This window comes from Gavialis gangeticus, unplaced genomic scaffold (assembly GCF_001723915.1).
Source record: "Gavialis gangeticus isolate Ggan-Ray unplaced genomic scaffold, GavGan_comp1, whole genome shotgun sequence".
Taxonomy (NCBI): domain Eukaryota; kingdom Metazoa; phylum Chordata; order Crocodylia; family Gavialidae; genus Gavialis; species Gavialis gangeticus.
This window is the reverse complement of record NW_017729030.1, coordinates 64882008-64898054: the sequence shown is the minus strand read 5'-3', so window position 1 is coordinate 64898054 and position 16047 is coordinate 64882008. Positions and strand designations below refer to the sequence as shown.

At 44.7% G+C, this 16047-nt stretch overlaps 2 protein-coding genes across 2 annotated transcripts in view; both read right to left on the bottom strand.

Annotated features, from left to right (window-relative positions):
* THEGL (theg spermatid protein-like) overlaps positions 1–3551 on the bottom strand; it is a 40797-nt gene extending 37246 nt beyond the window's left edge. The window contains exon 1 of the mRNA XM_019522301.1: positions 3360–3551. Within this exon, the coding sequence (XP_019377846.1) occupies positions 3360–3468 (109 nt within the window). The 5' untranslated portion in view covers positions 3469–3551. The remainder of the gene's footprint in view (positions 1–3359) is intronic.
* Positions 3552–5840: 2289 nt separating this feature from the next.
* The window catches only part of ARL9 (ADP ribosylation factor like GTPase 9), a gene marked incomplete at its 5' end in the record, with an annotated part of 15591 nt that continues 5384 nt past the window's right edge, over positions 5841–16047 (bottom strand). Inside the window, 3 exons of the mRNA XM_019521851.1 lie at positions 5841–7313; positions 8763–8938; positions 12124–12292. Of these exons, the coding sequence (XP_019377396.1) occupies positions 7134–7313; positions 8763–8938; positions 12124–12292 (525 nt within the window). The remainder of the gene's footprint in view (positions 7314–8762; positions 8939–12123; positions 12293–16047) is intronic.

The window sequence follows — 16047 nt, the reverse complement described above, 5'->3', positions numbered from 1 at the left end:
ACGCAGGAGCGCCCCCTACTGGCCCGCCACACATGGTGGGAGCAGTGGGATACGAATACCCTGCTGTTTTACTGAGGTGGGATCCCTGCACTCACCACAATGCAGACCCATTTTATCTCATGTGTAGGTATTTGTCTAGCCCTCAGTCCTTTGTTCTAGGCCTTCCCTAGGTGAGGAACTTTACAGATGCTCAAATGCGCCCAAGGCAGGAAAGGACAAGCTCGGTGTTGGAGAGGTGATCTATTCTCTGTGACCAGACTGACACAGACAGGTATTTCTCATCCTGGTAGCTCTGGGAAATGGGCAGTAAGGGAGGGTCTCTAGTAGTGAAGACCCTGGAAATGCCAGAAATGTCACTTATTTGAGCAAATTAAAGCAAGATGAGCATCTGTGAAATGAACACTATGAGGAAGCCTTGTGAGTCATTTCTCCCACTCCAGAATCCCCCAGCTGGACTGGAAACCCCTGAGGCATCTGCCTGTCAAGAAAGTAGTGCTTAGCCAGGAGCAGGTGCTACACAAGGGCCAGGGCTGGGTTCTAGCACGAGGGCTAAACACGTGATGGATGTTCAGGAAGGAAAAGCCTTAAAATCATCTCCGGAGGCTCAACTGGGGATCTCAGAGAGGCTTAGAACCCACTGTCCAAATCATCCGTTGGACTGCTAGGTAAGTATGTCTAAAGGCTTCTGCCTTGAAATCAGCCCAGCTACCCTGAGCCCTCCTGAGACCTTGGTGTCACTAGAACCTGTTCTTTCATATCAGAGTGGGCTCAGTCAGCCCATCCGAATTAAGTAACCTCACAGACTCTTCTGTTATGACATCAGCTGAGCCAGTGACCTCACCAGGGCCTGCATTTTCACATCAGTCCATGTAACTTGAGGGGCTAAGCCAGGGAACTTCTGGATGCTTGTATCTGCACGTAAACTGAGCAATGTAGAAAGACTTGTTTAGGAACTTTACATGCTGTTTTACCATGATATCCTCACAGTTAAGGAAAGGTACTTCATCACCCTTTGCAGTGACTTCCCAAAAGGGCTTTTCCTTCCACTAGTCTACTAGTTATGAAATCTGGTTTGGGTCTACCACAGATTTCCTCCCTCAGCTTAGTTTCTCTCAGTTCTCCAGCAGTCAAATTGAGCAGATCACTGTGGGGATAAATGCACTGACTTTTGTGAGACAATTTTAATTCAGCAGTGATGGAGATAGGCATGTAATAGTAGAGAGAGGCAGAATGTGTAGGCAATTACATCTTGGAGGAACACCTGTTTTTAGTTGTGGTGAGTCATACTTTTTCAATGTGAGCACATACCACAAACCTCAGTCTGCTCACTTTGTAGTCTCTCTTGCTGACATATCTTTGGTGCAGCGGCTGCCTACATGAGCAGAAGCACAGGCAAATATTTGTATGATGCCAAAACACTATGCAACAGCAGTCATGTTGAACACCAGCAGGGGCTAACTGGAAGAACTCAGGGGAAGCATAAGCCTCTATATTTTGAGCTAAATGACCATGCACACCTTTTAGCTTCATAATGCAGTTGAAGTCAGTGTCTCAGTCCTCTGTCTGATAGGTGCAGTACAGGATAGGTGACAGGTACAGAAATAGGAAGGTTCCTGATGCCACTAAATGGTGGATTACAGGTTCAGTTACCCCTATAGCTGTGACTGTGTTACTTGGTTTGTTACCTATTTACCTTTCAGAAGGGATTAATTCACCTGCTCCTCCACCAATATTGTATAAACCATCACCTGTTTACAGTGCCCTCTACTATCTACATGGGACAGATAGGCAAAACCCATGTGAAAGAGTGAATGAATGCTGATTTGACATCAATTCCAGAAAGATACACTTTAACCTTCTTAGATATTCCTTTACCGACCTCAGAGAAGCTGTCCTTAAGCAACAAAACATTTTGGCTTAAAGGCAACATTGCAGAACAAGAAATCATCCACAGATTGGATTGTGTTAAGCACAGTCTCAGCAGAGACTATGGATTCTTATCCCTTTACATGAACTATCTCTTATACTCTTATGTCCCTCGACAAGTTAGCTGCTTTGTTTATCCCTTTTGATCTCAACCTACCTCTGCCTCTTTCAGTGGTACCCTCTCTCCTATCTTTTTCTCTTGCTTTCCTTATCTTGTGTATTTAAATTATTTTATTTGTTTCTATTCAGTACCCCTGCTCTCTGCAAGTCCATTCATAGAGTATCTAATAAAGGAGGCTGTCACCTACAAAAACTTACACCTTTCTGAACACCTTAGTCTCTAAGGTGCCACCCTGCCATATTTTCTGCCTGACAGTTAACAATCAATACATCTAAGGTGACAGCCATTTGTACCAGCAGACAGGGGATGCCTTCTGAGGCCTGAGTCTCACAAGCATCCAGCAGTACGGTCTCAGTTGTTTTTCTGCTTCCAAAGATGACTTTGGCTGTGTCTCCAGAGCAGAGGCTAAAGAGAGGACACAATCCACAAACATCACCTATCCTTGATCCTCTTGACTTCCAAAAAATACTGCCCCGGGGTGTGGAATGCACACCCCACATAAAGGATCCATTTGAAAAGCTACTTCCCTGAAAGAAACTTGCTGAGAGAGCCTCATGTAGAACAGCACACAGGGCCAGCAGACCCATGATGGCTGCTGCAGGGGGAAACAGACCTGGCAAAGCAAAGGAAAGAAGCAAAACAGCCCCTTCAGCCAGAGAGGACTTTTATGAGTTAATCTCAGAAATCAGACCTCTAAAATCCACTCTGGAGACAAAGTGTGATTAGGATTAAAGCAGAGAGAGAAGACAGTGGGGTAGGGTCAGAGCTCTGGAAATAAATATGGAGGAAAACCTGCAACCAAAAATAACTGCAAAATAAAAGCAAGATGGCTCGAAAAAAGTAAAGGAGCTTGCAGTGAAATGTGAGGATGTAGAAAATCATGAGTCAGGAAATAATCTAAGAATTAGAGGGTTCCCAGGAAGTGTGGAAAGGGGAGATCCTGCAGAACGCCAACAGCAGGCCAGGATCCATCACAAGAGACAGAGCACGCAGCCTGCTGCTGTTTGTGAGTTCTGCTGCAGTGAAGCTTGCAGGAACAGATTACGCTTTATGCAGTGAACTAAATGACGTGATATAACTGAGGAACAACTCTCATGTACACAACAGCTCAGAGTCCCTGCTGCTGACCCACTGCCCACAACCTCTTCTATCCAGCCAACATGGATATCCATTTATACAAGCCTCTTAAAGGGCCAGCCTCTTTACACCTCCCTTTTTTTCTCAAAAAATACTAAAAAGATTGCATATATTGGTATTCATAACATTCTAGCCTCAACAGCTCTCAGCGAGTCTCAGGAGGCAAAATACTTACAAGAATACTTCCCCTCTAATCTTCTTTTATAACCAAGCCAATTGTGGGGCTCTGTGGAGTACAGCCCTCTCCAAGTTCTCCCTGCTCTGGCCTGCTGAGTTCTTCTCATGGTCTCTGAGCAATGCACATGTGGGGGTCTCCTGAGTTCTAAATATCACTCTTCACAATAGACTCCGGGCCTTGCTACTCCCAGATCATCCCTGACCAAAGCTTATTCAAGCACTTCTTGAATACCTCCAATGATAGAGATTCCCCAGCTTCTCTAGGCAGCCTGTTCCACTGCCTCACTGTTCTAACAGTGAAGAAGTTTTTTCCTGATATCCAACCTAAACCTACTCTGCTGCAAATTTAAGCCATTGCTACAGGCCCTACTCTCCACAGCAAGGGACAACATATCACCTCTGAATTCAGCTAATGGAGTCCACGGTGAAGGCAGTGCATGCATGTCTGTGCTTTATTTGCATTCTCAGAAGCCAGGATAACAGGACATTGTTGCAGAAAAGGTAATAACATACTGGGCTTTATTAATAAGAGTGCCACTTGCAAATCACGGTAAGTGATCCTCCCGCTCTACTGTATTCAGCGCTGGTGAGACCTAACCTGGAGTACTGTGTGGATATTAAAAAGAGCTTTCTCACTCTGATGGTGGTTAAGCATTAGAACTAGCTACCAAGAGAGCTTGTGGGATGTCCATGCTTGGATGTTTTTAAGAGCAAGTTAGATAAGCACTTGATTGAAATGGTTTAATCAAGGATGACCCTACCTTGAGCAGGAAGTTGGAGTAGATGACTTCCTGAGGGCCCTGCCAGCCCTACTTTTCTATGATTCTGAAGTCAAGCTTGTAACAGGGGTACACAAGCAGATGCAGTAACTTTCTTACATGATAATACATTACCTTTCATTGTCTGAGCAGGTATAATTTTACAGGTAGCAGTTGCAATGAAAAGTAATTTATCTGGAAACTAAGAAGGATCTGTAAGGTCCCTTCCAGCCCCTAACAACTATGAAACTATAAGGGAACAGATCTTTTTTGTAGATGTAAAGGCTCTAAAAGAAATCATAGCACAAGTAAAAATCAGCATTTTTCCACAATTCAGCTGCCCATACAAACAGTTATGCAGAACTTGCAAGAATACCTATAACCATCATTATTTCAATAAACAATAGTATTGGTGTAGCTCTTGTTTAAAAGGAAGAGAGAAAAATGAGAAGGGAAAGGAAAAGAAAAAGAAATCCATTCCCCAATTAAAAATGATGGAAACTTTAACATTTTTGACTCTCATGGGTTTGTTTTTGGTTGTTTTTCTTTTTAGAAGCTTCTCCTTATAAAGCATGGTAGCCCAACTTAGATGTGACAGTCTCTTTTCAATTCTTAAAGTTCACAGTTCAGATGCCTTAAATACAAAGGACAAATGAAAGGAACCTCATGTAAACTTAATACAAACCAAGCACAGAATAGATGTAGAGATATTCCACGCGGAAAGCACAGCCAGGTTTCCTGTAAGATTGGCAAGGACTTCCCGCAACCTTCTCCCGACAGAGGACACTGGAGTGGTGACATATTCTTCAGGTCCTGTTGCTAGCACAGGAGAGCCGCACTTCTTATGGAGAGCTTGAGTATGACATTGTGTCAGTGGCTCTCAACACTAAACTAGACTCAGGAAAAAATGGAATAGAGACAGGCACTGAACTCCTGAACTCCCTGTTCACTGCACATAGGGCGCAGAAATGAGCAGATTGTGCTGATCATGATCTCTCTACAGATAATAGATTTCAATCTCCCAAACAGCAGTTCTTGCCACTATGTCAGTAAATCAATCCAGAATCTTTCTGCACAGCATTTAAAAACACAAAAAAGGAAGTTTGTCTCTCTTTGAGATAGCTATTTAGCATCCCACAGACAATTGCTGCTGGTAGTAAACCAGGAATGTGGTTATTTAGTCAGCTGTTACAGAGACCAACTGAGATACCAGGAAATTAGCTACAGATGTGAGCTGGGGTGTCAATGTGATTTAAAAAAAATCAGTCCTATATGATGTGAGTAGATGACTGTGAAGAGGACAAGATGCAAAGCACTTTAACACAAGAACGATGCCCAATAGTAATGGATCACAAGAAGGCAAGCCCCCAACAGGAAGGGTTTGCACTGAACACTCACTTCTCCATGCAACACTCTACAGTAATGGCAGGTGAAGGGGAAACAGATTTGTAAGAAGGGGCCCCTCTCTCAGGGTCCTGGGGTTTAAGGAGAGACTTGGAGGATCACGGCCAAAGACCACTCACCTCCAAAAGCTGAGCTGTTCTGGATGCCCACAGTAACCTGGGTCCCTCTCCTCATCACTGTTCACATCTTGCTTAGACAAGAAGAGGGTTCCTGCTCTCTGGTTTAAATGCTGTGGCCAGCTCTAGTCCTGCCAGGCCCCCATACCAAACCACCCTGTTCCACCACCTGTTTGGGTAAATAAGACTCCCACAAGAAACTACAATAACATTTCTGCTTTATGTAACTATTTCAGTGGCAAAATAGAAAGGCTGCTAGTAGAAAACCTTGGTACAGGATCCATTGTTACAAAACCCTTGCAGAGTATTCATGGTATTTTCTACCTACAACTCAATACAAAACTTCTTCTATAAATATAAAGACAGGAGTGCTAGCAAGATGGAAATGGCCCACTCTATGCAAACCAATTCATTTTCCTTATATGTGTGCTTGGAGTGGAAAAGAATTTTTAAAATCAGATTAATTTTTCACCTTTAATTTCATTTGTTTAATTTTGATGGCTGACTTAGTTCAGGGCCCAAGTTCACAAGAACGCTGCCCTGCTGGAACGTCATTGTGTCTTTTAAACCATAAACTGATATGAGTACTTGGTTGGTACTCTTGTTTCTCTGTCTATTGCTTAAATATGCTCCTAACTAAATTAAACTAAATGATACTAATTCATCGTTTATATAGAAATAAATGTCTACACAGTCTTTTGCACTAGTCCAACTAAAACAGGTTTAAATTCCATCTTAGTTATCTTGTTGTAACTTTCTCCTGTTGGCAAAGGAACCCTTAATATTTTTTTCCATGGTAAATTTTACTTCCTGGTTTCCATGCACTAAAAAGTCTGTAAAACCAAGATTTTAAATTGAGCACCCAATATTATCTATTACAACCTGACATCTTAAAAAGACCCAATTTCCAGAAAGCAAGTAGCAGTCGCCCTCTGACAACACAGAGGTAACTGAGGGTTGACCCCCAGAATCAGTCATTTTCGGAAAATATTTGCCACGATGTTTAAAGTTTTCAAAAATAGATTTGGTTTTTCTGTGTGTTTTTTTTTAACAAAGGATACTGCTGTTTTAATCTTGTAAAAGACTTTTTAAAAAAAGCAAACAAAAAAGCCCCACAACAACCATCACTAAATTTCAGGCTCAAATCCAGAGCTGTTATAAATCAGCATTGCTTCACTGAAGTCAACGTACTAACTGATCATCAACACCAGCTGATTATCTGGACGAACATACCTACGCTACATGTCCCATTAATGCTTGTCTTGTTGAAACTTCCTCTCCCCTTACAAATTCTCAGAAAAATATAGTGATTTTCAAAGAGGTTTTAAACTGCAAATCCTAATAAAATAAATGATCTTAACACTGACAAGAGAGAGTAACACCACACATCTTGACTGGAAAGTGGAACTCTCAGGCCTGCAAGCTGGCAATACAACCACCATCTAGATCCCATGACTGTGACAATAAGGTTAGCAATTTCTCAAACAGCAGTTATCATGCAGTCTCCAAAACCAGCTGTGCAATTAGTTCTTTGGCATCCTTCATGCTGGAAGAAATCTCAGAGCCATCCTGTGCCACGTGGGTTCCAATAAGGAACATCTTTCTTTCATCTCCAATGTCAGACAAGGCCAGAGCATCGTGGATGTCCGTGATGCAGTATGCTCCTTCAAGATCCTAACAAACAAAAAAAGAAAACATGTCTGTTACATCTCCTACAAGCAGCAACTGGCTTGTTTGCTCTTCAAGGCCAAGACAATCCATTCAGATAAAAGTCTGTACCTCACAAGGAAGATTTTCCAACATCTCACTGACCTTCAGTGAGACTTTTGCTCTAAAATCTCTGCAGTCCTTCTGACAGTCTGGCTGACCTAGATCTCATTTTCTCTAGACATTTACAGACACAAACCTTCTGTATTCTTCCAGTGTATCTGAAGCTAAGCCTTCCTCGAGCTTTAGGACCCATGTTGATAGCACTATCAAGGATTCACTAGAAGAGCATGCCCATCAGTCACAAGGCCCAAACATAAAACCAGTTATTAGAAAAATCCAAGAGCAGATACAAACCGTCCCCCCTGCAAAACAAAAATCCTCCCTCTCTCACACATTTTGGTTTTTGAACAAACAGGCATTCTTCTCTCTCATAGTGGTATAATTTGGGTAAGATTCAATTTAGGCTTCAGATACTATGAGAAAACAGTGCCACCCTGTGAAGAGAACTGGTATTATAAAGTTGCTCTTCCTCAGCTACAAACCTGCTCAAGGAGAAACAAAATGCCCAGTATAGAGAGAATTAATTTACTATCCAATATGCAGCTGCTAGTAGATGAAGCAAAACATAGAGATTAGTACCCTATACACCCTAAATTAATAACTAAAATAAAATATGAACATATCATTTAGAAGAGAAAACTGAGAGCGGATTTAATAGCAGCCTTCAACTACCTGAAGGGTGGTTACAAAGAAGAAGGACCTGGACTGTTCTCAGTGGTGACAGATGACAAAATAAGGAGCAGTGATCTCAAGTTGCAGCAGGGAAGGTTAGGTTAGATATTAGGAAAACACTCTTTCACGAAGAGAGTAGTAAAGCTAGTAAAGCACTGGAACAGGTTACCCAAAGTGGTTGTGAAATCTCCATCTTTGGAAGTTTTTAAGACCCGGTTAAACAAAGCCTTGACTGGGATGATCTAGTTGGGGATGGTCCTGCCTTGAGCAAAGGGTTGGACTAGATGACTTCCTGAGATCACTTCCAACCCTAATTGTCTATGATTTTATTATTCTAATTGATATACAATCAATAACAATGCCTGGGACACACTACTGAGCTTCAGATCTGAAAGCACAGCTGGGATTAGCTGGGTCCTGGTTTTGCACTTTTGAACTGCATAACAACTGACCTCTCCATGTGCATGGATACCTAAGCCCCTGACCTAAATTGCAGGTACAGAATTGAACCGTGGATTATTTTCATCTGCAATTGACAGGTACAGAATAAAAAAAAACTGCATTTGAAATACCTGCCCCTTAATGATTCCAATTTATTTTGAGAGCTTTATTTCTCCCTTTAAAAGCCACCAATCTAAGTATCACCTTGAATACTGTAATTTTCTTGGGGTTTTTTTTTACCTGTTTATTAGCTAGGACCACCACTGGCAGTGTAGAGTCATGCTGGACCAGCTGATGAAGAAGGTGTTTAGCCAAGGGTAAGCGTGTGTGGTCTGCTGAATCCACGACATAGATCAGTCCCAGAACCTTGGGTAGGTACATTTTCCAATAGGAACGCAAAGATTCACTGCCTCCAACTGGAAGACAAAAGTGTGTGGCAGGACATGCAATTGGTAAAGCCAATCAGGGTAGCTATAGGACATACAGTTGGTAGCAACAACTCTAGATACTGAGGTTAGTAGCTCCTTGATTCCATTGACTTTTATGTTCCCTGAATATATTTCTAAATATACAAACACCTGTTCAAAAGCAAACTTCTTATGTTTCATTTTAAGCTCTTCTTGGCCTCTCATTCAAGGGGCCAGAGGACAGCTGAGTGGAGGGAAGTAGACAGCACAAAATTAAGCCAGAACACACACGTTGGACAGGAGACTCTTTACAGAAGGACATCCCTCCATACCGCAAGCTCCAAGTGCTTGCTTGCTTTGTAAGAAAAAGCATTAAGACCACATTTTCAAACATGTGCTCTAGCTGCTGGTATGTCTCTTGGGATATCAGACTCAGGACAACTAGGGTTGGGATTTCCACAAGCGCTAAGTACCCACAACTCTAGTCCAAGTCAATGGCCCGGATTGTCTGAGAAGAGATTCTCAGGCGGCTCTCAGAAATCTGTACTCAGGGGGATGTCTTAGGTGTCTGAGTCTCATCCTAAAGCTTTCCTCTTGCAGCTTTGAAAATGGCTGGGAAGATATTTTCCCCTAGTGACTGAACACTCCAAGCATCCTGCTTGAAGCTAAAAGGGAGGTTATAGCTGCATCAACAGCTCTCTTTCTTGAGCTGGACTTTAGGTGCCACTTTCATTCGGGCTGGCAAATGGCTTTGTAGGGGGGGAATGCAGCCTGCACCACTGGAGAGCTTACCATCCACCAGCCCGGGGTGGCCAAACTGTGGTACAAGTTCTACAAGGCACAGGCAGCCTCTGTGTGTAGAGATTGGGGAGGGGATGGGACAGACAGGCAGGGAGCACATGTCAGGAAGGAGAGGGTATGGTATGAAAGGGTGAGTGTATAAACACACTTCCCTAGTGTTAAGACCAAGGTTTGGATATGGAAACACTTCCCTAGGGTGAAGATTAGGGTTAGGTGTGAGAGTACTTCCCTGGGGCTAGGGCTAATACTATCCTATAATTATGGATAGAGTGTAAGAGCACTCCCCTAGAGCTAGGGTGAGAAATAAGGAGTGAATCATTGTTTGGGTATACAGGGATGAAATTAGGAAAGCCAAAGCACAACTGGAGTTGCAGCTAGCAAGGGATGTGAAGGGTACCAAGAAGGGTTTCTACAAGTGTGTTGATAACAAAAGGAGAATCAGGGAAAGTGTGTGTCCCTTACTGAATGAGGGAGGCAACCTTGTGACAGAAGATGCAGAAAAGGCTGAAGTGCTCAATGTCTTCTTCACCTCAGTCTTCACAGCCAAGGTCAGCTCCCAGACTACTGCACCAGGCAGCACAGTTTGGGGAGGAGGTGAGCAGCCAACAGTGTCAAAAGAACAGGTTAGGCACTATTTAGAAAAGCTGGACATGTACAAGTCCATGGGGCCAGATGGGATGCAACCGAGGGTGCTGAGGGAGTTGGCTGATGAGACTGAAGAGCCATTTGCCATCATCTTTAAAATCTCATGGTGATCAGGAGAGGTCCTGGATGATTGGAAAAGGACAAACAGTGCCCATATTTAAGAAAGAGAAAAAGAAGCATACAGAGAACTACAGACCAGTCAGCTTCACCTCAGTCCCTGGAAAAATCATGGAGCCAATCCTCGAAGCACTTGGAGAAGAAGGTGATTAGGAACAGTCAGCATGGATTCACCACGGGCAAGCCATGCTTGACCAACCTGATTGCCTTCTATGATGAGGTTACTGGCTCTGTGGATGCAGGGAGACCAGTAGACATGATATACCTTGATTTTAACAAAACTTTTGATACGGTCTCCCACAGCATTCTCACAGGCAAGCTAAGGAAGTATTGGCTGGATGAATGGACTGTAAGATGGATAGAAAACTGGCTGGAGCATCGGGCTCAGGGAGTAGTAATCAATGGCTCCATTTCTAGTTGGCAGCCAATACTAAGTGGAATGCCCCAGGGGTCAGTCCTGGAGCCATTTTTGTTCAATGTTTTCATCAACGACCTGGAAGATGGCATAGAGTACACCTTCAGCAAGTTTGCAGATGACACCAAGCTGGAGGCAGTACTAGATATGCTGAAGGGTAGGGCTAGAATTCAGAGTGACCTAGACAAATTGGAGGATTGGGCCAAAAGAAATCTCATGAGGTTCAATAAGGAGAAGCGCAAAGTTCTGCACTTAAGAAGCAATACCGTGCATCAGTACAGGCTGGGGGCTGACTGGCTGCACTGCAGCTCTGCAGAAAAGTACCAGGGGGTTACAGCGGACAGTAAACTGAATATGAACCAGCAGTGTCCTCTTGTTGCAAAAAAGACTAACGGTATACTGGGCTGCATTGGTAGGAGCATTGCCAGCAGGTCAAGGGAAGTAATTATTCCCCTCTATTCAGCATTGGTGAGGCCACATCTGGAGTACAGTGTTCAGTTTTGGACACTGTACATAAAGGATGTGGACAAATTGGACAGTCCAGCAGAGGGCAACAAAAATGGTGAGGAGGTTGGGGGACATGACTTGAGGAGAGGCTGAGGGAACTAGGCTTATTTAGTCTAGAGAAGTGGAGACAGAGGGGATTTAATAGTAGCCTTCAACTACCTGAAGGCAGGTTCCAAAGAGGATGGCACTAGACTGTTCTCAGTGTTGGCAGATGACAGAACAAGGAGCAAAGGTCTCAAGTTGCAGCAAGAGAAGTTTAGGTTAGATATTAGGAAGAATTTTCTTACTTGGAGGGTAGTGAAGCGCTAGAACAGCTTACCCAGAGAGGTGATGGAAGTCACATCCTTGGGTGGTTTTAAGACCCAGCTGGACAAAGCTTTGGCTGGTGGGGTTGAACTAGATGACCTCCTGAGGTCCTTTCCAACCCTCCTTTTCTATTATTCCACTTCTTTAGGGGTGGGGTCAGTTTTAGATTTAGCATTCATGTAGGACAGCACATCCCTAGTCCTGGGGTCAGGGTTTGAGAGAGAAAGCAATGTGATGTGGCTAGGACTAGCATATGGGGTACTAGCACTACTGAGAGTGTGAGTGCACTTCCCTAGGACTGGAAGGAGCCAAAACAATGAGCCAACTCTTACAGTCTTTGTGACAAGTTCCTGGGAAATCCAAAAGCTTTCCTCACTACCCAAAGTAGAATCTATGCACTTACTCTCTAGGAAATCCATCTGGGTCTCTTCTGTGTTGATGCAGACTGCATTGAATCCCTCTGTGGGCGCCGCACTATGCTTCACATGATTAGTTGCTAGGGAGTGGAGAACACTGGTCTTCCCTGCTCCATCCAGGCCCAGAACTAATATCTGCCTGCTTGGTGGTTTATCCTGTGGAACAGGAGAGAACTCCCTTACTAGTACAGAAAGCAGAGGAGAGCACACCATCCCAGGTGCAAATCTCAACATCACCATGGCATGATGCTTTGCCTGGCCCACACAGAAGCAAAGCCATGGACCCATCAGAAGTGAGACCAAGTATCAACAAAGAAGTAGTGAGATTACAGCAGCAGGGACCATGCCTCAAACTGGGAATCAAGACCATATTAAAACTTGGCAAACAGGGCTGTACTTATACACAGGAGGAGCTTCAGACTGTGGTGACTGCCACAGGACTGACATGACTGTGGAGAGCAAGGTGTACTGCCAGGACTTCACAGGGGACTCTATTCATTGGCTGTTTGAGAAGAAATCCCTTTTTTCCCCCTCTTTCAGGCATATAAACAGCACACACTGCAGCTCCTAGAACAGGCTTTCACAGCTAGGTCCAGGCTGCCCAGATCCCTGCTGGAGCCTTATGCTATGGGCGCTGGCTCAGCCCTGCACAGCCCATCTTTGGACCCCCAGCACAGCTTGCAGCCAATCTGAATAGACCCCATATCCATTACTGCAGCAGCTGCTGCACGGGGCCCAGGTTGGGTCACAGCGTGCTGGGACTGAACACACCTGCTTGGGCGATTGCCCAGTGAGAACATGCTGCCGTCTGCCCCAGGTGGCCAGGAGCAGAGGAGAGGTAGGGAAGCTGGAAGGGAGCCTGAGGAGGGAGCTAGGAGGGTCCTGGAAGCCTCCCTATGCTGCCCAACCCATCCCACCGCATCTGCTCAGTGCCCTCTCACTGCACACCCATGCCCTCCCTATCCTGGCCAGCCACTCATCTCTCCTGTCTGGGAGCAGGGGGCAGGCAGCTACAGCCCCCTCTGGGTTGCTGCATGCTGGTTTGTACCCAGCCATGGGGGTGAGCAACCTAAGAGAGAGTGGTGGGGGCATTAGCAGGCCCTCTCCACAGCAGCTCCCAGTGGCTAGCAGAAGAAATGCAGGGGGCCCAACAGCCCTCCATGACTTCCTTGCAGCACTTCAGAAGCCATGTGTGAGGGGCTGGCTTGGCAACCCTGCAGGTGACTATCCCCCTCCCCCCCACTGAAGCCCAGAGCTGGGCACAACCCTGGTGCTCACACTTCCTACAGCACAGCCATGTTTCACAGCAAGGTATCCCCATTAGGTGGTAATGATCCCATGGCTGAGCTCACCTTGGCCACAACATCCCTCCTTGCACAACATGTCACCTGTAGAAGGAAACCCCTGGATAAATTTTGGCAAGGGTCTCTCTGGGCATGTGTGTGTCTGCCCTGAAGCAAGCTCCATGATATATCCTATCCCAGGGGAATTCCACCTTGCCACATCTGCTCTCAGCCCTCTGAAGTGACCCCCATGCATAGCAAGACTTCTGCTTGCCGCAGGAAACCTCTGTTAGTAGATCATCTGTGACCTGAAGGAGACTGTCTTGTGTTCTCTCTCACCCCTGCATGCAGCTGGTCCAATAAAAGATACTGGACCATAATAAAAGAAACCCTTGCCTCTCACATAGGTTCTCTCTAATTATTTATTTAAAAGCAATGGACAGCTGGCAGAGCACAGCTGTTAACCTTGACAGCTGGCTTTTGGGCACATACTGAAGTCAGCGTGCATCTCTCATCACACACCACAGAAAAGAACAGGAGCATCCCAAAATGCAACAATGGCAGCACCTGACCCTTCTCATTTGCTGCCCTCCACACATTGTGCATAAGAAGAGGTGTGTTCTTGTCTGTGCTTTGCACAGGCTAGAAAGATGGCTGACTCACATGCAGACCTGATGCTGATCTGTTGGAAAGCCCAGGGAAAAATCCTCTCCTCACTCCCAGACTGGGGACAGTATTGGACCATACTGCTTCTCTTGCTTGGAAACTGATTGACAAATCAACAAAAGCGTGGAAAATATATGACCAAATTCAGCTGTAATGGAGGTTCCCCTCAGTGGGACTTGCACCTGCTTGAACTAGGGCTAAATATAGTCTGTAGCCTTTAGGTGCTATGAGCATTACAGGAAATAACTGATCTGAACATAAGATCACACAGCTCTCTAGTCCCACCAGTATAATATAATTGATCTAATCTCTAAAGGTAAGTCTGCCACCTGTGCAGATCAGTGGTCACTGGAATATAATCTACTATTTTTTATCCTTTTAAGAGCTTTATGTGCTCCATGGATATTTTGGGAAAGACAACACACTAAAATGGTTGGGATCTGCTAAAAATGAAAAAAAAAAATCAAGGACATTCTAAATGAGAAAGGGAGGCCTAGAGCTTTGCTCCTCTCATCCAGAGGGTAATTGATGCCCTCCAAGGCACATAAAGTACCCTCTCAATGCTCACCAGGACAGGTACTTTGCAAAATACACATAACAATACTGGCCTGCAAAGATGGTCTGTTAAATCCATATTCTGCAGGAAAAGTTCACTCATGTTACTGGAATAATGAATCTCACAGTACCTATGTATGAAATGCGTCCCTGACTGGGGATGAAGTCAGCAGGAATCTAATAGATTTGTCTGTAAAAATATTTTGCTTTCATGACCTGCAACTTACAAGTGGCAAGCACTTGCTAGTCCACCTACTTACTACAAGCCTGTGTTTATTCTCAAGTGTTTGTGCAGGATTATTTTTTCTTAATTAGTGGATCTAAACTTAACTACTTATAACAATATAGAAACACCACCCATCAACCACTTAATCTCTATCATCCTCTTAACACTAATACCTCTTAAAGAGCCCAGGCCTCAACAGCAAGATTTTTAAAAGGCAGCTTCTTGCATCCATAGGCCGCTTTTATATGCCATAGGCATATAAAAGCAGCTTGTGCACCAAGGAATTAATACTGAATTCTACCACTGAGGAAGCTTAAGATGGCTAGCAAAGTGGGGGAAATAGGTGTGGGTCCTTTTCTCCTTATTTGTAATGGAGAAGGAAGGCTTAAAAGAGGGCTTTCAAACAAAGATGGATTCCCTTTAGAAAAGTCTAAGAGAACCTGGGCATTAGAAATTCTAGGACTGGCAGTTGCTTTTATTGTAAAAGTCACTGGAGGGCTCAAGTATGACTTAAAGAGGTTTGTTGGGACAGAGCAAATGTCTGGGACATGGAGGAAACATGGAAACTCCAGATCCTCCAGGCCCACATGAGAACAGGAAATGCCAAGGTCTTCAGAAAATGCAGGCATTCATTTTGGCTGAGTGGGAATAGCTGGGCTCCCTGAGTGGGAGCAGCTGGGCATTGTGCTCCCCTAAGGATGCCATTGTTTTTCAGACCCTCCTAATGCAAGGTAATAGGACATCTGTCTACGGTTCCATTTCCCCTTAGTCTCTGCTGCTCATCACACTAGCAGGTGCCATTTGGCTGTAGCCAGCAACATTATATTCTCTGTGATCAAAGGAGTCGGTGACAAAAGCAGAATTTATTGCAGGGGAATAGATCTCCAAACAGGGCCCAGGACTAACCTTGGACGAGCTGCTGCCACATCCTGCAATTCAGTACTGTCAAACACCCCATCCCTCTTCCCAAAATACAAACCACTCTCTTGAAAACATGGTGTTTAGGTGGAAAGGATTCACATTCATCCCTGTACACAGGGGCAACCCTGATGGGAGGGGAGCAGACCCCTGTACCACCCTGCCCTGGGGTTGTATGGCACGTGCGCGCTGAGCTCTCTGAGCTTACCTGCATGTCCACACAGCTCTTGCTGGAGCTCTCCATGTGCCCTGAGCTTACCAGG